The sequence below is a fragment of the Sorghum bicolor genome, chromosome 2, assembly GCF_000003195.3.
Source record: "Sorghum bicolor cultivar BTx623 chromosome 2, Sorghum_bicolor_NCBIv3, whole genome shotgun sequence".
In the NCBI taxonomy this organism is placed as follows: domain Eukaryota; kingdom Viridiplantae; phylum Streptophyta; class Magnoliopsida; order Poales; family Poaceae; genus Sorghum; species Sorghum bicolor.
The window spans coordinates 8,073,329-8,094,311 of record NC_012871.2 but is presented as its reverse complement, the minus strand read 5'-3'; the positions used below and the strand labels follow the sequence as shown (position 1 = coordinate 8,094,311).

The 20,983-nt window shown below is 43.5% G+C and overlaps 4 protein-coding genes across 15 annotated transcripts; 3 read left to right on the top strand and 1 right to left on the bottom strand.

The window, feature by feature from the left end:
* LOC8078439 (O-methyltransferase ZRP4) lies at nt 1,843-3,738 on the top strand. The gene is made up of 2 exons (XM_021454664.1): nt 1,843-2,668; nt 3,147-3,738. Exons 1-2 carry the CDS (start codon nt 2,336-2,338, stop codon nt 3,447-3,449), a joined length of 636 nt encoding a protein of 211 aa, XP_021310339.1. The 5' UTR covers nt 1,843-2,335; the 3' UTR covers nt 3,450-3,738.
* Nucleotides 4,424-11,220, top strand: LOC8078438 (alpha-amylase inhibitor 4-like). Of its 12 annotated transcripts, none has more exons than XR_002450100.1 (6): nt 4,427-4,863; nt 5,434-5,603; nt 6,572-6,708; nt 6,969-7,037; nt 7,547-7,821; nt 8,009-8,255. XR_002450100.1 is itself a non-coding variant. In XM_021453737.1 (4 exons), exons 1-4 carry the CDS (start codon nt 4,639-4,641, stop codon nt 6,601-6,603), a joined length of 327 nt encoding a protein of 108 aa, XP_021309412.1. In that variant the 5' UTR covers nt 4,424-4,638; the 3' UTR covers nt 6,604-7,481. The 12 variants fall into 12 exon arrangements, 2 of the variants coding, with proteins under 2 accessions (XP_021309412.1, XP_021309411.1); XR_002450098.1 differs by having other exon boundaries at nt 6,928-7,037; nt 7,576-7,821; XR_002450103.1 differs by lacking the exon at nt 6,969-7,037 and having other exon boundaries at nt 4,428-4,863; nt 5,434-5,449; nt 5,550-5,603.
* Nucleotides 12,813-13,438, top strand: LOC8078437 (alpha-amylase inhibitor 5). Its single transcript, XM_002461639.2, has one exon. The coding sequence runs from the start codon at nt 12,880-12,882 to the stop codon at nt 13,315-13,317; it is 438 nt and encodes a 145-aa protein (XP_002461684.1). The 5' UTR covers nt 12,813-12,879; the 3' UTR covers nt 13,318-13,438.
* Nucleotides 20,609-20,983, bottom strand: LOC110432594 (ctenidin-3-like). Its single transcript, XM_021453351.1, has one exon. The coding sequence runs from the start codon at nt 20,981-20,983 to the stop codon at nt 20,609-20,611; it is 375 nt and encodes a 124-aa protein (XP_021309026.1).

Here is a 20,983-nt window from a genome sequence, read left to right as displayed (position 1 = left end):
TTTTCCAACTGAACACGTACCATCTCCTATTGTGATTTCTATTTATTTTTCCCATATTTTCCGAAAATAAGGAAATTAAAAAATATATAAGAGTAAAGTTCATGGCCGGTCCTTGAATGTATAGGGGTATATCACCCTGGTCCCCAAACTCAGAAAGTGTGTCATTTTGATCCAACTCTGTTTGGGTCTCGTATTCATACAAACGGATATTGAGATGGGTGTGAATCCATATCCCCGTTCGGATGATATGAGACCCAATAATATTTAAGGACCGGAATAACACAACATCACAAGTTCGAGGAGGGGCCAATGCTGATTGACCTGCTTGTGTCCTACCCCCCGGTACCTTGAGCATGCCTCTTGGGCCTCACTCCTCTCATAGGTAAACTACACATTAATTTTGATATTAACATGTATATTAACAGGTAAACTACACTTAACATGTAAAATAATATATGTTTTCCCACAAACTCTTACTAAGAAGCCATTTTTCTCTCTCCTCTCTTTCTCTCTCACTGACAGTAGAGGAGCACCGGGAGCCAGAAAATCGAGCTTCTCCGGCTCCCGCGCGACTAACTGAGATCAATGCAGTATGCATATCGAGACATGACATGGGCTAGCTAAAAAGCTTGTGAAAGAACACGGACAAGAAGTTGCTCAGTGGAAGCAAAGCACTAAAGACTAAGCATGCATGTAATGATTATTTAATCTAACTTGTGATCACTGTATCATAGAATCGGCAATGCATACACAAGTGAATTCATGCACTGCAGCTCCTCTCTTACTCGAACTGCATCAACCAAACCTGAAGATGGAATTTATGTTGTAGCCCCGGCTGCTCGCCAAGACATCAACTGTACTGCTGCTCTGAAAGAATTCGATTACCTGCACCCTGCAAACAAAAGCACAGCTGCTGTTCGATCTGCTACATTTTTCTCACTGCTGAACAGCTGTGCTGGGCTGCTGGTGAGCTGCCTACTTGGTGCGGCTTGCCGCTGCGCTGCGCTGTGTTCCTGCCCATAGCCATAGGAGCTAAGCGCACAGCGCTGAAGTGGCCCGTGTCTGCTTGAGTCCTTGGACACCACGCACGCAGACGCAGACTAGCAGCGACGGCGACGCTGCAAACGACGTCGTTTTTGATTTGGTTGGATTTTAGTCGAATTTTTGGTTCGCGAGTTTCTCTGTTGGTACCGCTTCCTGGTACCGCTTCGTGCTCGTCGACGAACACGAAGCGGTACCAACAGAAACTCGCGACCCAAAAAATTCGACTAAAATCGAACCAAATCAAAAACGAAACGCACCTAAATTTCGCACAGATGAAATTCACCGTGCTACGAATCTAACCCACAGAAATTATCGCCTGGGATTGTATCGAAGCCAAGCACGAAAATGGCAAAAACAGCTGTACGTACGCTGATAACTAAAATCACATCAAAAAGCGGCGAATTCTTGAGGGTACGAGGAGGATTTGGGTCTTCTTATCCATTCCAAATATTATTAAAGAATAAAAAATCATAATTTTTTCATATTTGGGACCTCTCTCAAAAATAATTAGAAGAGCTAACCCTTGAGAGAAAGGAAGCAATAAGAGTAGGGAGAGAGGCGAGATGGTTTGGGTCTTTGGCGGAGACAACTCTTATTTACTGTCAGATGAATGCTGGCATGATCAAGCCTATAAATACACAAATACCCGACCCAGGATGTGATCATCGCAAACCAATCTATGTACACAATAAATCACTCAATCTTGTAGAGGAAATTTTTACTTTGCCAAGAGCATGGCTCAAAGCAAATCTGTGCCGGTGCCACCCACAAGCACAACAACCACCACCGGCGCTGAGCTCTTGCAGCAGGCCGAGGCAGAGCTTTGGTGCCACAATTTCGGCTACCTCAAATCCATGGCACTGCGGTGCGCCATCAAGCTTGGGATCCCCAACGCCATCCACCGCCGCGGCGGCGCAGCCTCACTGAGTCACTGTCGGAGCTGCATGCCTCCGTCCCCGTCGCCGCAAGCAAACGCCCATGCCTGTCTCGCATCATCACGTTCTTGGCTGCGACGGGTATCTTTAGGGAGGAGGAGATCTCAGCAGACGACGGCGAGGCGGCGGCAGGACCGCGCTACCACCTCACCGCGGCGTCTCGCCTCCTGATCGTCGTCGACGACGACGACGACGCTAGAGGCGGCGGCCGCGGATGCGTCGCTCAGCTCTTCATCCTGTGCAGCTCGCCGTCCTACTTCACGGCGTCCCAGCACTTGCCCGAGTGGCTCCAGCAGGAGGACGGGACGACGGACGACGACGGCGCTCCGGCCGCAGCGCGGACGACGCCGTTCACGATGGCGCACGGGGCGGGGTTCTACGACGTCGTCCGGCGCGACGCGGCCTTCGGCGTGGTTTTCGACGAGGCCATGGGCTCAGACAGCCGCTTCGTGGCGGACATCGTCGTCCGCGAGTGCGGCGAGGTGTTCGCCGGGCTGACGTCGCTGGTGGACGTCGGAGGCAACAACGGGACGACGGCGAGGGCCATTGCCAAGGCCTTCCCGCACGTGAGGTGCTCCGTGCTGGAGCTGCCCCGCGTGGTGGACGCCATGCCGGCTGATGCCACCGTTGAGTTCGTTGCCGGCGACATGATGAAGTTCATCCCTCCGGCCGATGCTGTGTTACTCAAGGTATATGATGGACGAAACTTGTTTACGCGTACGTGATTGGGTTTAAATTTTCATGTAGTAATTAATACAGTGACAAGATGTAACCAAAAATTTAATTACTTTTTGGTCATTTTTTAAAAGCTTTATTTGCTTAGATTAACGTATCTCACCCATTACATTTTTATAAGCTACTGCAATTTTAGGTGACCAAGCCATGAAATTTCTAATGGTTGAAGATTATCATGTCTCTGATTTCTTCGTTTGGATACATGCTTTTGTTATGCACTTAGTCTGTTTATTTTATACCCCCTCCATTCTAAATTATAAAGTCGTTTTAAATTATTTAGGTACATATAGCTTTGTTATGTACTTACATTATGTCAGTATATCTGTGCATAATAAAAAAGTGTGTCACATAACTTAGATACCAGTATTGTTATGTTTTAATGGTAGGTTACATATATACTTACGTTATTGGTGAATAACTATCTTATGACAGTTCACACTACATAACTGGAGTGATGAAGATTGTGTTCAAATCTTGAAACGATCCAAGGAAGCTATTTCTACTCGAGAACCAAAGGGGAAGGTGATAATAATAGATATTGTGTCAGGGTCTCCATCTAATAAACGAACATTGGAAGCTCAACTTTTGATGGATCTATGCATGATGGTGGTATTAGAAGGCAAGGAGAGAACAGAGGAGACATGGCACAAGATTTTCCTAGATGCAGGATTCACTCGATACAAGGTTACTCCCATCTTAGGAACAACTCGATCACTCATTGAAGTCTATCCATAGGTGCATGGCTGGCTCGCAGATATGAATATCAGGGAGTGAAGGCCATGGCTTATATATGCATCGCACCGTAAAATATATGTAATAATAGCATTTGTCTGCAAGTATATTGTTGTCAATCAAAAAGAGGTTGATCCTAGTTTCTCTGGTAAAGTCTGTCAGGTTGGTTTTGGCCACTTTATTAAAATGCAGAATGGACTTCACCATATATAGAATAGAAACACCTAATTTGGAGTGCATATATGACTGAATGAGGAAACTACAACTTAGCAGGGGCGGTTCTAGAGTAGTAGCATGGGGGGACAGCTGTCCCCCCAATTTTTTTTGAAAAACATGTAATATGTATACTCTTTAATAATATATACATGTATAATACATTGTTATATATAATTGTTAGTCTACTCAGCTTATATAACAACCTTAACACTCTATATTCATAACTATTTTATCACCGTTTAGTGATCTAATTATGTTACGTTCATATCGATAAACTATATCATTTTCTTTCGTACCCCCATGATTAAAATCCTAGATCCGCCACTGCAACTTAGGGAACATTCATCCCGCAAAAGCTGGCTGCATCGGGTTTAATCCAGTCCGAGGCAAAACTTGGAAAACATGCAGAATCTTGTGGAGTTGTAATTGTTTCGCTAGGAGGCCCGGACCAATTCTTTCCCTGCGGTATGGAGTACTCCCGTCAGCCCCAAACTCCAATCATGGGCGCCACACCTTCTCTAACATTATTTGTTTGACCCTACAAAGCGGAACGCGCTTCTGCGCAACTAGATATGCCACGTCGTCCAAAACTCCTGCAGCCGTCCGATCCGCCGATCAACGGTCCACAATGCACGAAGCGAATTCCACCGGGAAGCAGCTTCTCATGTTTTATCTAGCTTCTAAGCTGCTTCTTCTCGGCTTCATAGCTTCTCATCTGAATCTAGCCAAATAAATATATACTACAGCTCTAGCTTCTCCTTCCAGATTCTTCCCTTCTCCCTCTCTCTCTCACCGCATCGCTCTCTCTCCATCCCGACACAGGCAGCGACGACCACGAGCAGGGGCGTGGCGGCGGCGACGGCCGACGGCTGCCCTCCTCCTCCTCCTCCTCCTCCTCCTCCTCCTCCTCCATCCCTCGCCTGCCTCTCACCTCCGTTTATCCCTCCCCTTCCTCTCTCTGTCCCGGTCCCTCCCGATGCGGCGGCAAGCGCGAGGTAGTGGTGGGTGCCAGGCGACGACGCCCCTGCTGGCTGTGCGCCGGCGCAAGAGGGGCTCAGCGCCCCCTTCCTCTTCCCCATCCTCCGGCCAGCCTCCTCAATGCCTCATCCCACTAGGGACCTTATGCTCCTTTGCTCGACGAAACCCTAGGTCCCTGTGTGGCGGCTGCAGTGGTGGTGAAACTCAGCGATTGGATTTGATGGTGACTCATCTTCTCCTCCTCCAGTATTTTTTTGCTGTGATTTCTATAGATTGTAACTTAAGCACTTAGTTCCTTCTGTAATTTATATAACTCATGGACATGTTCTTTTCTTAGAGATTTATTATAGTGCTGCAATTTTTCGCATTAATATATCTATTTGGTTTTGTCATCTAATACCGACATCTCTTATTTGTGCACTCTATAATCATAGCAGAGAATAGGCCTTTTCTTTTTCCCTGCTTGTGGCATACAAACTGAATGCACCTATATGCTTTCTCACCACAACAAACCATGCACAAGAACATGTGATGCCTCTCTATTTGCCTCCTGCAGAATTGTTGTTTTAGGTTGCCTCACAGAGTTTGGGATATGACTTCTCTAGCAAAAAATCTATCGATTGATACTCATACTTAGTTTAATCTTTGTTAGGTAATACTATTTGATTATTTACACTGTTACGCATAGGATTCGATGAATCAAAGAAGCTCTGCCTTTTGTCATTGTTTCTTTTTTCTACTCAGTGTACCATGGAATTTTTCTTTGTGCTAAGCAATTTTTCTCTATATGTAGGTTCAAGAAGGTCAAGGTTATTGGTTCATTCTTTTTTCCTTTCGAGATATTAGATGGCATACCTTTATTCTGGCTTTCATTTAGTGTGTTTGGTTTTCACAACTGCAATAGTGTAGACTGCTCAGGATTTTGTCAAGAAGATCATACGAGCAAAGTCAGTAGATATCCAGGTGAGTATAGGAATCAACTTCTATATGTTCTTTCCCTACAAAAATAAGTAGTAGGTGTCCCAATAAGATTGACAACTGTTTCTACTTCCCCTTAACATGAAGTTGTTGCCTGAAACAATTGCTATTAGGATTCGTAACTAAATCGATTTCTAAATACCATCAAGTTGCTGGTTGAATCAATTGCTATTAGAATTCCACATGCAGATATACAACACAATTATCTTGTTTCATACAACAATATCCTCTTCGCCATAATCCGATTAAAGAATCTAAAATGCTTTCCTCTCACATGTGGTGTTAGTTTATTCTCAAGTTACATTCTTCTTGCCAGTATGCATGCTTACAAAAGAAATCAGATGGATCCTTCCTTCATTAGTTTAGTATTTTTTGAGAGAGCAGCTTTATAAATTCTTGGTTTCCTTCTGGGGTTGCAATGTTCTGTTTACATTGACCAACTTTGTTTCGACACTGTGAGGTATTAAACACTAGGGAGCTCCACTTTGTAGGAGCAAAAGTTTCGATTGTTTCGATCATGTATAGATGTGACAGTACCTCCATAAGGTATCAGGTTCTCATTCTGTATGAGACAAAAGATAGATGTGCATATAACTCCTACTCTGTGAAGTATCAGGCCCTCATTTAATATATAGCTTACCTTTGTGGCTTCCCTTATTAAATCTCTGCCAATTTTATCCATGCACATTTTCCCCCTGGCAATCTTCTATGCAATTTTTTTATGATCTTACCAACTGCAATGGCCTATGGGGTCTCTATGATCTTACTGAAGTCTATATTGTATGCTCTTAAATCCATTATCTGCCACTGCTAGCACAGAATGTTTACATTTACATAAGCTCACTTCTGTCATGAAGCATGTTATTTATAGGGCTACAATTTGTGTTGTATGCAACAATTATTTCATTATTAGATCCATGCTTTGTCCTTATACTTTACTCTCTTTTGTGTAGATGTTCACATTCATGCCATTGTAGGCGCTTGATGTGTGAAAGCAAATTTTGGTAGACACACATGGATGCCAGGCAACACAACAAAAATAGGTGACAAGGACTGCAACTTCCCCTTCTGTTGCTTCTGTAGACATTAGGTAACTGCTAATGTCATCTATTTGCTTTTGTTTCTATTTTGCATTTGAAGCTAAGAGATAAAATGGGATTGTCCAAGGGTAATTCGCCTGAATTTAAAAGATAGGTTCATTAATATGTCATCCTAAACTCGACACAGTATATGTACAATTTTATAATAAATGGTCTACCCAAAATATTATCTTAGACAAAATATTACATGCTCTCTTTTATTTTTCTAGGTCTAAAACTTGATCCACAATGCTCATGATGTTGAACTTAGGCAAAAGAACTCATGGCTGGCAAAATGATTGCAAATCTAAGACTCTGGCTGCAGAGCTCAGATAGGAAGGTAAACAAAAAACAAATCATTCTCCACATGAACTTCCGTTAAGATTGTCCTTTCATCTTTGTCAAGGAACACAAGAAGACAAAGCATTGCCTAAAAATTCACATGCTAGAGGAATTTTAATGTACTGCGGCCCTCATATTTACTAATTAACTACAATAATCTTTCGTTATGATTGTCCTATCATCTTTATCAACGAACACAACAAGAGAAAGCATTGCCTGAAAATTCACATGTAAGACAAATTTTGATGTGCTGTAGCCCTCATATTTTCTAATTAACTACAATGTTGTCGTTCACAGTCTTTCAGTATTTTTGTGTCTCTGTTGTGATCTACCTGTTCCTCACATTCTATTATATTTAGTTCTATTCATACAGTCTCGCGCTTATTCCTCGCCTGACAATGAATATCGTGTATACTAATCTCTGTGAATAGTGATGCTTTCATATGCACAAAAATATGTACAAGTACACACTAACACTCATGAGATCTACATTACTTTCAAGCAAAGGTCATCAGGCCCTTTCTGGTCGCGCGCAGGGGCGCGCGTTTCCTACTAGTGGCAAAACCATAGCGGAAAGCATGTGCACCGTCAGAGACATCGTTCTACATGCCCTCGATAAACCAAATCTACACGCTCAGAAGCCTTGATACGGACCAATATGTGTTAGAGAGGGGATTCCGGATGTGGCAGATCCAACAGCCATAACTGACGAGATTCCAGCGAAGGGTGGCCTAGCAAAGGGAAGTTCCGCACCGGCTTCACCTCCACCTGGATCCAGCGAGGTGACTTTTGCTATCCAGAAATTTATAAATAATAAAACTTCTAATAGTTTAACATAGAAGTGAAATAAAACTAGACTAACAATTTGGATTTGGCCCATGCATCCAACACTGCAGGCAGCTAGCGTAGCCAATTAGTGTAATCAGGAAGCAAACATGACATAATACGTGGCTTGATCGTTCTTTTCAGAGTTTTGCGCAAGGAAGGCAGACGTGGAAATCAAGCAAAATCATGGTCGGTTAAAATAGAGATTGATATCCGACTATCTATGGCAATTGTAACCGATTAAGATTAGTTTCTAGATTTGTAACCTTGCCTCCCGACATGGGTAGGCAGAGGACCCCCTTATCATCTCATTACATCTCATATCATCAATATAATCAGATGGACATAGATATTACGCCCTCGGTGGCCGAATCTGGATAAAGTCCCTGTCTATGTCTTGCGTCACCATCTAGTTCGTAGCTTGCGTACCTGTCTTCGATAATCTACTACCTTAGGCATACCCCTAGGTAGACTGCCGACCATATTTTGTCGACAGTAGCACGCTAGATAGGGGGTGTGCGTACAGCTTCCCAGCCGAACTAGATGGTCATCATCCCTGACTTTGCGGTCGTGGCAGACGACCTCACGTTCATCGTCGGCTAGACCACCTGAACCACCGGCTTCAACAGCTTCGCCGCCACGACCATGGAGAAGGCACAAATCCAATCTGTGTCGATCAGTTCTTCACCAACATTGGCTACGGCTCCGACCACTCCAGCAACGTCTTTGACCATGCCGACAACGTGTTGTCCACATTCCTGTGCTACAAATGGAGGCAGATCGACAACACCGACCTGCTCGGGGCTATGGAGCAAGTTGCTTGGCCTACTTGCTCTGACCATCTGTCGTGTCGCAATAATGATCGCTGCGAAGAATGGCGCTACGACAACCGCAACCACTGTCATGACCATATGTCGGAAAGCTCGAGGGCTAGACAATTTTGTCGCCACTGACTAGATTTCCATCCAAAGATAAGTGCACTTCTAATAATTTATTTATTTTTGGCATAATATTCTCCATAATGTCCTTGACATGATTATCCTTCAAACAATTTTTTGGTTAGCCGATTAGTTTTTTTTCTACATGAGTTTTCCAGAGCTGGCACTGTCTCAGACTCTTTCCCACACGTGCACGAGATCCGCCCTCTGCGTTCTGGGTGGTCGACAGTAGCTCTCTGGTAAGGTTGGCAATCCTACGTATACCTAGGCTCCACACCTCATGCTCCAGATTGTTGGTCGGACTAAAGCTGGTACAGCTCTAGGATGAATTAACTACTCGTGCTAACTTTAATATAACATAAAAGCTAAAATCTTATACTAGTGCTGAATTTTTTCTCTAGAGTTTATTTGTACATCATATACTACCTATTCTCCATATTTATTTTTCACAAGCTTGACTCAGTCAACAAGTAATGCTCGGGGACTCGTTGACCATTCACTACACTGTGCTCGAGGACTGCTTCAACCACTGAACACATTTACGTTCTCAACCACGCTCAAGGAATCGTCGACCATTCCCTACGCTGTGCTCGGGAACTGCCCGACCACCAAGCACGTTTGTGTTCCCAATCGCGCTTGGGGACTTGTCGATCACTCCCTACGCTGTGCTCGGGGACTGCTCCAATCACTCTTGGATCATAGCTTGGAGACTGCTCTGCTTGGTTACATATGAATTTGATTCATATACAACTAAGAGGTGTTACTTTTTTAGACCTTACTACAAGGCTTATTTTTTGCATTCCAGAAAGCTCAGGGACTACATCAGTACGATGCACTTGGTGGTGCATCTCAGTATCAGATTTCTTATGCCAATTTTCAGACTCTGGTACCACGAGCCTATGTCACCTACTACCAGGCTCGAGGACTAAGTGGTCACACTTCACTTAACGGTGAATATGCTTGTTTTTTTCAGAACCGATGGTTTTCATAAAAGTAAAGTGGGCACACATCACCAGAAAATAAATCTTTTTTCTCAAAGAGCACCGTGCATTCTTCAGACAACCTGCTTCTCCAATATCAACAGTGGTCGACTAACGCTTAAACTAGTTGAATCCAACTGCAACCGCTCCGGAAATGTTTCGATTGGGTGAAGACAATAAGAACACAAGTTTCATTGGTTGGAGAAGCTTAAGATGGTGTGTCACATCACAATACATAGTGTTCAGAGGACTAGCTGTGGGGTTATAACCCATTAGAAGACGATTCGTGGCTTGATCGTTCTTTTCAGAGTTCTACGCAAGGAAGATACACGTGGCGTGGTTGGTTAGAATAGGGGGTGTGCGAAAACACAAGTTGCAGGATATCCCCAAATTCTGTTCCAATAAACTTCACTTTATTCAGCCAGATCGAAAGAGAAAAAGAAACACTGAAGAACCGTACCTTAGCCATGGATGCAAGTAAAGACGCATATACGATCGACAAATGACAATGAAAAAGTTGATCTGGCAATTAATTAATTGCAGAACACAAGTTACAGAACACACATCCAAATTCTGTTGCAGATTAGGCTCACACAGCTTACAACAAAACTACAATTCATCACAATGCAATGGTTTACATCCAAAAGTTTAGCTCTGCAAGGCTCGATAAAGCAAACAGAAAAGCACATAATATACATCAATTGCCAGCTTTGCTTCTCTATGTCTCTTGCTATATAGGCGTATGTACATACACACTACGTTTGTGTAAACTAAAAGTGCCGCATCAGGAAATCGATCGATATCGAAGCAACTAGTAGCTTGCAAGAATATGGTGTCCGGCCATCTCCTCCTCTCCGCCGGCGTCCTTCTCTCCGTCCTCGCCGCCTGCGCGGCCACCGTCGACGTGACGGCGTGCGCTCCAGGGCTGGCCATCCCGGCGCCGCCAGTGCCGACCTGCCGTATCTACACGGTAAGCCGGACCTGCGGACTCGGCGGGCCCTACGGTCCCGTCGACCCTTCGCCGGTGCTGAAGCAGAGGTGCTGCCGGGAGCTCGCCGCCGTGCCGTCACGGTGCCGGTGCGCCGCGCTGGGGTTCATGATGGACGGCGTGGACGCCCCCCTGCAGGATTTCCGCGGCTGCACGAGGGAGATGCAGAGGACCTTCGCTCGCAGGCTGACGAGGGCGGCCGAGTGCAACCTGCCGACCATCGATGGCGGCATGTGCCACTCACTCAATAGCCCTAGGCCCGTCCTAGAATCAGTTTCCACATACTGATGAAGTTCTGTCATCTCATGTAGTAGTTTCATATAAATATATACAGAGAATAAGCTAGCGTTGCATGCGAATGCATCGTCGAATGATCTGTATCTTTATGTATGTACTGCGTGAGAACTATGCACTGAATGGACAATAAATATAAGCTTGATCAAGTGATGATGGGATTCTCTCTCTGCACCAGGGCACCCGGGCCCTAATGTATATATGTTTGATCATGAATACGTTGCATCGATGGGATTCTCTGTCTGCACCTGAAACAAGTGACATTGGACTGGACTATATATCTATCTGTTCTTCCCATGCACCGTGCATCAACGATGGGCGTTAACAATCCATGAGTGACACACTACTCACATAGTTCCCAACAATTACCTCTAAAGGACCGTGTGAGGTAACTTCATCTAGTAAATATTAATAAACAATCACTTCAAATATGAACTGCATACTGAATTGCATTGGATACCAGTTAATGGACTCTAGATCTGCAATGCGTATGCAGTTATACGTACTTGATAGTGTATACACCAAGCATAACACAGAAGAGGTGCACGCCACTGATGATGAAAGTTAATAAGTTGCTAAAATCCATATATAGGTTTGCTGCTGTAAAGTTTTCCATGCATGGTAACAAGGAAGATACAAGTTTTGCAAGACACTGCCCAAATTCAGTTGCAATAAATAAAGCTCCATTTCCTCTTACGCCGTGTGGTGCAACTCAAATTTAGTTCCACAAGCAAGATTCCATGCATTAAGCAAAAAGTACATACATCTACGTCGATTGATTATATAAGCCAGCTTGCTTCTCGAACTTTTTGTCAGCTTGTTAACAGTCTGTATCTAAGAATAGCTTCTCCATCTCCAGAGAGAACCCAAGAGCTAGTAAAGCTCCTGAACAATTGTCATGTTATTATGTATAACAACACATAAGAAAAAACTAAAAGTTTCCTTTGAGTGTAGATCACGTGCGCGATTGCACACACATTCTGTGGATTGAAGTTTTTAAGTTAGTAAAGTCCATTGATGGCAGGCAGAACACTGGTGGCTGCATGACACCACAAATTCTGTTTCAACAAAAAAAAGCTTAACTGAGTCATACAAGCATGGTGTCATTCTATTGTCAGTTCCACAAGACTCCAATTGTAATGTCACTTGCCAGCACTGCTCCTCGGCGCAGGTGCTCCCTACCCCATGCGCCTTCGGCATGCCCACCATAAGTGTGTTGCCCCGGTTTCTCCGATTTGGAGGAATATGGTGAACCCGCATATGGGCAGAATATTCCCTCCGTGGCATAACCCCAAACTCGAGTAGCCTGCGAACCAAACACTCAAAAAAAAAGGTCCAACTCATTCCGACCGACTCTAACCTCTCAACCGAACACATGCTATGACAATAGTTTGGAACAAAGGGAGTATACTAAATATGGACACTTAAACTTTGAGCATCAACGACATAAATATTGAGAGAACCCAAGAGTAAAGCGGCTAAACAATAATTGTCTTGTTATGTGTAGAACATCGTACCTACGACAGACCAAAAGTTTTCTTTGAGTGTAGAACACTATTTGCTGCTGGACACCCCCAAATTTTGTTTCAACAAACAAAGCTTAACTGAGTCATACAAGCATGGTGTCATTCCATTTTCAGTTCCAGAAGACTCCAATTGTAATACAAAATGACAAATACAAACATAATTAGCACGTCACAAGCCAGCTTGCTTCTAGCTTTATTTCTCTCAGTTTATATAAAGTATGTATCTTCCCAAGCTGCTGCACCTTTTAATTTGCACAAAGAATTTGATCTGAAGCAGGGAGGAACAGGAATGGCGTCAACCAGGTCCTCCAGCTACATCCTCCTCTCGGCTGCGGTTCTGCTGTCCGTCCTCGCCGCCACCGCCGCCGCTGCCAACTGGTGCGAGCCAGGGCTAGTCATCCCACTCAACCCGCTCCCGAGCTGCCGCACGTACATGGTTCGCCGGGCCTGCGGCGTCAGCATCGGCCCCGTCGTCCCCTTGCCGGTGCTGAAGGAGAGGTGCTGCTCGGAGCTGGAGAAGATCGTTCCCTACTGCCGGTGCAGCGCGCTGAGGACGGCACTGGACAGCATGATGACCGGCTACGAGATGAGGCCGACCTGCTCTTGGGGCGGGCTGCTTGAATTCGCCCCGACCCTCGTGTCGGAGGCGGAGTGCAACCTGAGGACCATCCATGGCCGGCCCTTCTGCTACGCGCTCGGAGCTGAAGGAACAACGACATCCGATTAGGTTCCCGTAAATTCAATGTATATGCCGGTGTGTGCAATGAATAATAATAAGGCCGGGGAACAAGCAGTTCTCTCTTGTTATTTTCTTTAATTTGAAAGTGACCTAGGTGTTGAGAGAAAAAGGATGTTATTTGGTTGTTCTCGATCAGCGTGGTGTAGCAAGGATATATGACAATCGGTGATTAAAACTGATTCATATAAATAACCAGCTAATTAAACATGGTGAAGATATAGGGGAATGGATATGCCACGCTAGCACAGAATAATTTTACGGTGCTCAATCAAGATGTCAAGCAAATACTGATAGGTAAACCTTGCTCGGTTGGGCTCCTTATCGTCTATTTTGGATTAAGTCAATAACTTGTGCGAGATCTTAGCTAAATCGGTAGCGTCTTTGTAAAGCCAGATGCATGCAAATGTTGGCAGTGGCTCTCCTTCGTTTTCCCCTTTTATCGAGTTGTAGTGACGACCATGGTATGTGGCATATACCTTTGCTGCCTAGCACTTCTCTCGATGAGATCTGCAAGCATTTTAGATGGCTATACCGATCCTAGCTTGAACACTCTCGCTATATGCTCCTCCTCGACGATAGGTCTTCCTAGAAGGTGTTCGCAGGCTTTTCGAGCGATGGACGAGTATGAAAAGTACATAGCCGACTTCTTGGTTGACTTTATTATGTTGACCCAATATTTTAAATAGCGGGCTATAGAAAATAGCGTCTTCCTAACCCAGACGCTATTTGCGCTATAGTGAACGCTATAGCGGCGCTATAATTCCGCTATAGCGGCTGCTATACACAACAGCGTGTTGTAGCTATCTACGCTATAGCGGCGCTATAGCGCGCTATTTATTTGGAAACAGGCAAAATATATAATAGACAACAACAAGTTCAAACAACCATCATATTTCATAATCACAAATCACAAATCACAAATCACAGGTGTTTCACAGTTTAAATGTTTAATACATAACTAACTCATAAGCATAATGCATGACTGCATAGTACATAATCACAAGTGCATAAGCAGAACACAACAAATAAGTGCATGACAACATGATCACAGATAAACAGCAATAGCGCGCAAATAGCGGCGCTATGGCGCTATTTCAGTTTAGCGGCGCTGTAGCGCGCTATAGCGCCAATAGCGCTGATAGCGTAAAAATGAGGTATAGCTTCGCGTCGACTTATTCTGGCCGCTATAGCGGCGCTATAGCGTGAAAATAGCGCGCTATTTAAAACATTGTGTTGACCTCACTCTACTCGCCGAATCAAGCCCTAAAATCTACATCAACACCTAGCCCAATTAAATCCTTCATGTGCAATAGCTTTTTCTAGGACAGGTATCTTTATTTTCGAGAACACGACTCGCGCATATTCCATTAAAAAGAAGGGGTGCTGAAAGAATAACATACACAATGCACCTATAGGAGAACCCATATAGTGCCGGTTATAGAACAACCACAGAGATAGTGGTAAGGAACCTAATGACAACAAAACAGAAAGAAAGGTGGTAGGAAGAGACCCTCCACACTATCGGATCCGGCTTGTTTGCGGCATACGACACACACGGTAAACCGTATGTCGGCAAAGCCGGGTTTGCCAAGTGTCTTTTGTCTAGCAACTCGGCAAACATTTTACCGAGTGCTGACACAACCCTCGGCAAGAAAAATGGGCCTCAACGGTAAGTAACGGAGACGGCAGAGTTTGTCTAGTGTCGGAAAGATCATGCACAATATGAACCCCTTTATTAGAAAAGTTTAAGTTCTCATCATAAAGGGTTTCATGATGGTAAGGATCAGGGGGAGCAATTACTCTAATTAATTGCTTTAAGTTTCAGTATTAAGATTAAGCTCAAAAGAAATGTGCACGCTAAAAAATAAAAATAACATAATGAAGTGCATTTAATATATTGTTTTAGATTACAGGATAAACATCATGGCCCACTAGTACACAGATGCTCTAAGCCGGCGGGGGCAAAAAATTTTCACAGGCGGTTATACTTGTTACACACCTGTGTTGTAAATTTGTACGGCAAGATTTAAAAACCGTCTGTGTAAACAGGTCTTTACATACGGTTCACATAAGAAAACCGCCTGTGTTAAAGGATTTACACAGGCGGTTTTCTAAGCAAACCGCCTGTGCTATTCTTTCTATAAATACCCCACCCCTTCTTCCTCCTCGGGCAGAACTGTAGGTAGCAGCCACATTCCATTGGAGCACATCTTGGAGGTCCAGTTTTTCCAAAATACAAAGGGGGAGGTTTTGATCTTCATTTCTTGGAAGGAGGTGGCTAAGAAAGGTTAGTTGATGCCTCTAAAGGCTCTTTTTGTGCCCTCTTGCTCAATTAGAGCTACTTTTTGGATCTAGGGTTTCACCATGAGAGAGAGAGTAGAATAGCTAGGTATGGACTATATTTGCTCAAATGAGGTTGCTTAAGATGGTTAGATGATGTCTCTCCTCTCTTTTTTTCTATGTTTTCTTCTCTAATTAGTGAATCCAAGAAATATATATGTAGTGTTTTCCATGAATGGTGTTTCCATGCTTGGGAAGAAAGAGAAAGATAAGTTTTCTATTGTTTAGGATGTTCATTTTTATGTAAATTTGATTTCATTATGCAATATGTATTTTTATATATTTCCATGTTTCCTTATCAAATTTATTATAGTGAATCAAGGTATATATTTAGTTGATTCCATCAATGGTGTTTTCTACCTTGTCAATTTGATTTAGTTGTTAGTTTTTTATTATTACTTAGGGTTTTGTCTTTATTTTTAATGTTAGCTTCGAGGTTTTCATCTTCACAAGTTGTTGTTTGAAAGGTTAGATGACAATTTTCCTAAACTACCTGTTTTGCATTGAGATCAATTAATTTACTAATTTTTGCACAGCTCATGATGGAGCGGTCCTTCTGGATGTATAACTTATCAAGACTAGATCCATCATACATACCTGAGGTCCATAGGTTTGTTGATGCTGCTAAGAACCATGCTTTGAGAACAAAGACGAAGCACATATATTGTCCATGCATCGACTGCAGAAATATTAATATTTTTGAAGATACTGAAGCAATCATTTCTCATCTGGTATGCCGAGGATTTATGAAGGATTACTTGATTTGGACAAAGCATGGAGAGGGTAGCTCGACACCTTATACAATTGGGGACCCTGCGAATATTGATGTCGACGGTCCAGACATGCCTGATGAAGGATTTCAGTTTTTGCACGACACACACCGAAGTGAACATGTTGTGCCAAATGTCACTGCTGGTGGTTTTGCTGGGAGAAATGCTGATGACAGAACTCATGTCTTACCAAATGATACAGTCACGGAAGATTTTGAATTCTTAGAGACAATGTTGCATCGTCATACTGAACCATCAATGTTGTTCAATGTTATTAATGAAAGGGATGGAGGCCTTGAAGAAGGCGGCTGAAGAGCCTCTGTATGATGAGTCCAAGGGTTGTACCAAAGAGTTCACGACGCTGAGATCTGTGCTAAAACTACTGATGGCAAAAGCCAGGTATGGTCTGTCTGATGTTGGATTCGATACGTTCTTAAGTATTATCGGAGACATGCTTCCCAAGGAGAACAAATTGCCTGCTAACACGTACCATGCAAAGAAGCTGATCAGTCCGCTCACTATGGGTGTCGAGAAGATCCATGCGTGCAGGAATCATTGTATCCTATATCGCGGTGATGAATACAAGGACTTGGATAAGTGTCCAAAGTGTGGTGCAAGTCGGTATAAGACAAATAAAGACTATCAACATGAGGATTGTGCTGCCTCCATGTGTACAGCAGGGAAGAAGCGAAAGAAGACCCAAAAGAAGACCCAGCAGAGTTCAAAACCCACCAGCAAAGATAAAGAAGAGGTTGATTATTATGCGCAGAAAAAGATTCCTGCTTTAGTGATGTGGTACCTTCCAGTGATAGATCGGCTGAGGAGTTTGTTTGCTAACCCTGACGATGCAAAACTAATGAGTTGGCATGCTTCGGATGAGCACAAAAATGATGGCAAGCTTCGCCATCCAGCCGATGGAAAGCAGTGGCAAGATTTTAATGAGAAGCATCAAGACTTTGCCAGCGAACCAAGAAATGTTAGGTTTGCACTGAGTACCGACGGAATGAATCCATTTGCTGAGAGGAGCAGCAAGCACAGCACATGGCCGGTGATTCTCACCATCTACAACCTTCCTCCATGGTTGATGCAGAAGCGAAAATACCTTTTGCTAACCATACTTATCTCTGGACCAGTCCAACCTAGAGTTGACATGGATGTTTTCTTGGAGCCCTTAATGGAGGAGATGAAAATGTTATGGATACAAGGTGTTGAAATGGTGGATGAGTATCGCAAAGATTCATTCACACTAAGAGCAATTATTTTTGTTACGATCAATGATTACCCTGCTCTCTTCACATTGTCAGGGCAATTCAAGGGAAAGGTTGGTTGTGTGGTGTGCATAGATGGAACCCATTATGTGTCCCTTAATGCATCTAAGAAAATAGTGTACATGAGGCATAGACGCTTCTTATCAAAAGGGCACAGGTACCGCCTAAAAAAGATGGATAAGTACTTCGACAATAATGATGAAAGGAACTCAGATGCACCATCAGGTAATAGCAAAGGCCAGAGAGTTTTCAAAATAGTGAGCAACATCAACTTTGTGTTCGGAAAGAAGACAAAGGATGGAAAACCAAGAAAGGATGTCAAACCAACTCCAGGGGCAACATTCAAGAAGAAGTCCATTTTCTTTGAGTATTTGCCATACTGGAAAGAATTGGACATACGACACGCGATCGATGGTATGCATGTCCAGAAGAACGTGTTTGAAAGCCTAATTGGCACATTGTTAGATATCAAGACGAAGACAAAGGAAGGACTCAATTCACGCTTCGACATGGTACAGTTAGGTATAAAAAAAGAGCTTCATCCTGTTCTTCAAGAAAATGGAAAGTACCATCTCCCAGCAGCAAGCTACAACCTCAGCATAGATGAGAAACATGTGATGTGTGAGTGGTTGAAGAATTTGAAAGTCCCCTCTGGATTCTGCTCTAGTATACGAAGTATTGTGTCAATGAAAGACCTTACACTCACCAACTACAACTCACATGATTGTCATGTAATGCTGACTACTTTCCTCCCTATTGCAATAAGGGCTATCAATCTAGTGTTCTTGAAGATGGCAGTCACACGATTGTGCTATTTTTTCAATAAGGTCACACAAAAGGTAATTGACCGTGATGAGTTAGAATCCCTTCAGCAATTCGCAGTGGAGACAGTGTCACAGTTTGAGATGTGTTTTCCCCCATCATTCTTTGATATCATGGTGCACCTTGTGGTGCACTTAGTTCCTCAAATACAAGCATTGGGTCCCATGTACCTGCATGAAATGTGGACGTACGAGTGTTTTATGGCAATACTAAATGGCTATGTATCAACTCGTGCTCGTCCTGAGGCATCCATGATAAAGGGGTACTGTACTGAAGAGGCAATTGAGTCCGGAGGACCATTCTGCAATAGTGTCCTAAAAGACCAGGTCGCAATAGGTTTGCCTCCATCAAGGCATGAGGGTAGGCTGCATGGAAGTGGGAGGATTGGACGGAAATCATTCATCCCGCCAGATTACAATACAGTCCTTGAGGCACATCACAGCATCTTACATCAGCTCTCGATTATGGAGCATTTGCTCGGTCAACACTTGAATGAGCTTCGAGAACATAATCCTGGGCAAACGAATGATTGGATAATGAAGGAACACAAGAAACAATTGTACACATGGCTAAGGGAGCAGGATATTCCATCTGGGGAAACAATTGAGGAACAAACCATCAAGGCTTTGGCATCTGGACCATCACGCCAAGTGACAACATGGCAAACATATGACATAAGTGGATTCACATTTCATATCAAATCCAAGGATAAAAAGAGCATGACACAAAATAGTGGTGTTCGATGCGAGGCCATAGACGACGAAACTGGTGATATTATTACATACTTTGGCTTCATCGAGGACATATGGGAACTAGACTATGGTACATTTCAGATCCCCGTGTTTCGATGTCAATGGGTAGAAGATAAACATGTCACAGTGGATAATTATGGGGTCAGAGTTCTTGATCTAAGTAAAGTGGGATACAAAGATGACCCGTGGATCCTTGGTAACCGTGCTGCACAGGTGTTCTATGCTGAACAGATCCTTTCTAAGAATGAGAAGAAAACTACTGACAAGCTGAAGCATGTAGTTTTTCTAGGAAAGCAACAAGCAATAGGAGTTGATGGTGTAGCGGATCTGGAGGATTTTAACCAGTTCAGCGACATGTCCCTCTTTGTGGATGACTATCCTGCTAAGATAAGAAATGTTGAGCGAAGCATCTCACAAAGTTCTTCTTTGCCTTGGGTGCGCGCTGATGGACAAGGAAGAATAGTAACTGCCTAGATTGTATTTGTCATTCATCATGTAAACTCTAGTCATCATGTAATCTCACTCAAATTTATGAAACTATATGTGAGACCTTTCGATTTCGATATAGAACTACACTTTCGTAACGCTTTGTCAAATGCCACATAATTATGTTACAAATAATGTAGAAACAATATAATCATATTATAATATCAAAATACAAAGAATATATAACACTAAAAATTAAAAAGAAATTTAGAAACAATATAATTATATTATAATATCAATACATAAATAATATATATAACACTAAAAATTAAAAAGAAATTTAGAAACAATATAATCATATTATAATATCAATATACAAAGAATATATAACACTAAAAATTAAAAAGAAATTTAGAAACAATATAATCATATTATAATATCAATATACAAAGAATATATAACACTAAAAATTAAAAAGAAATTTAGAAACAATATAATCATATTATAATCATATTATAATATACATTAAATATATGATACAAATATATTTTACATTAAAAATAATGTAGAAACAATATAATATACAAGTTATTTTACATTATGTTACAACAAATAATGTACAAACAATATAATTGAAAAATATTTATAAACAATATTTATACAGGCGGTTCACATAGCAAACCGCCTGTAGAAATGCATTTCTACAGGCGGTTCGCATAGCCAGCCGCCTGTAGAAATGCATTTCTACAGGCGGTTGGCATTGACCGCCGCTAGTAGAAATCATTTCTACAGGCGGTGGTCAATGCCAACCGCCTGTAGAAATGCCGCGCATATAAAGGGCCGCGTCCAGCCCCTGAAATTTTCCAAGTCCCTGGCGCCATGAAGTTTCAAACCTACGCCGTCAGGCTGCCGATTTTCGCGACCGCCGCCGCCGAGCTCGCCGCCGCTCCGCCTCCGGTCTCCGCCGCCGTTGCTCCGCGCCCGACCCCAAGCCCAGCAGGTATGCCCGCCCCCCCCCCCCTCTCTTCTCCGACGTCCGCGCTCCGCCTCCGGTAACAGCCACCGCCGCCGCCCCACCGCTGCGCCCCACGGCCTCCCCATCGCCGCCGCCGCCGCCGCCGCCCACCCCCACCTCCCTGTTCCCCACCCCCTCCCCTCCCCTGCGCACCACCGAGAAGGTCCCCCACCCTCCCCTACGCAGCACGGGCACAGAATCCCTCCCCTGCGCGAGGTTGAAGAAGACCCTGACGTGTGGGGCCCACACGTCAGCGACCAT

Coding starts and splice junctions, on each gene's coding strand:
- LOC110432594 (XM_021453351.1), bottom strand. CDS start 20,983: ATGGTCGCTGACGTGTGGGCCCCACACGTCAGGGTCTTCTTCAACCTC.
- LOC8078438 (XM_021453736.1), top strand. CDS start 10,612: ATGGTGTCCGGCCATCTCCTCCTCTCCGCCGGCGTCCTTCTCTCCGTC.
- LOC8078439 (XM_021454664.1), top strand. CDS start 2,336: ATGGCGCACGGGGCGGGGTTCTACGACGTCGTCCGGCGCGACGCGGCC. Junction 2,669..3,146: donor CCGATGCTGTGTTACTCAAG/GTATATGATGGA, acceptor ATCTTATGACAG/TTCACACTACATAACTGGAG.
- LOC8078437 (XM_002461639.2), top strand. CDS start 12,880: ATGGCGTCAACCAGGTCCTCCAGCTACATCCTCCTCTCGGCTGCGGTT.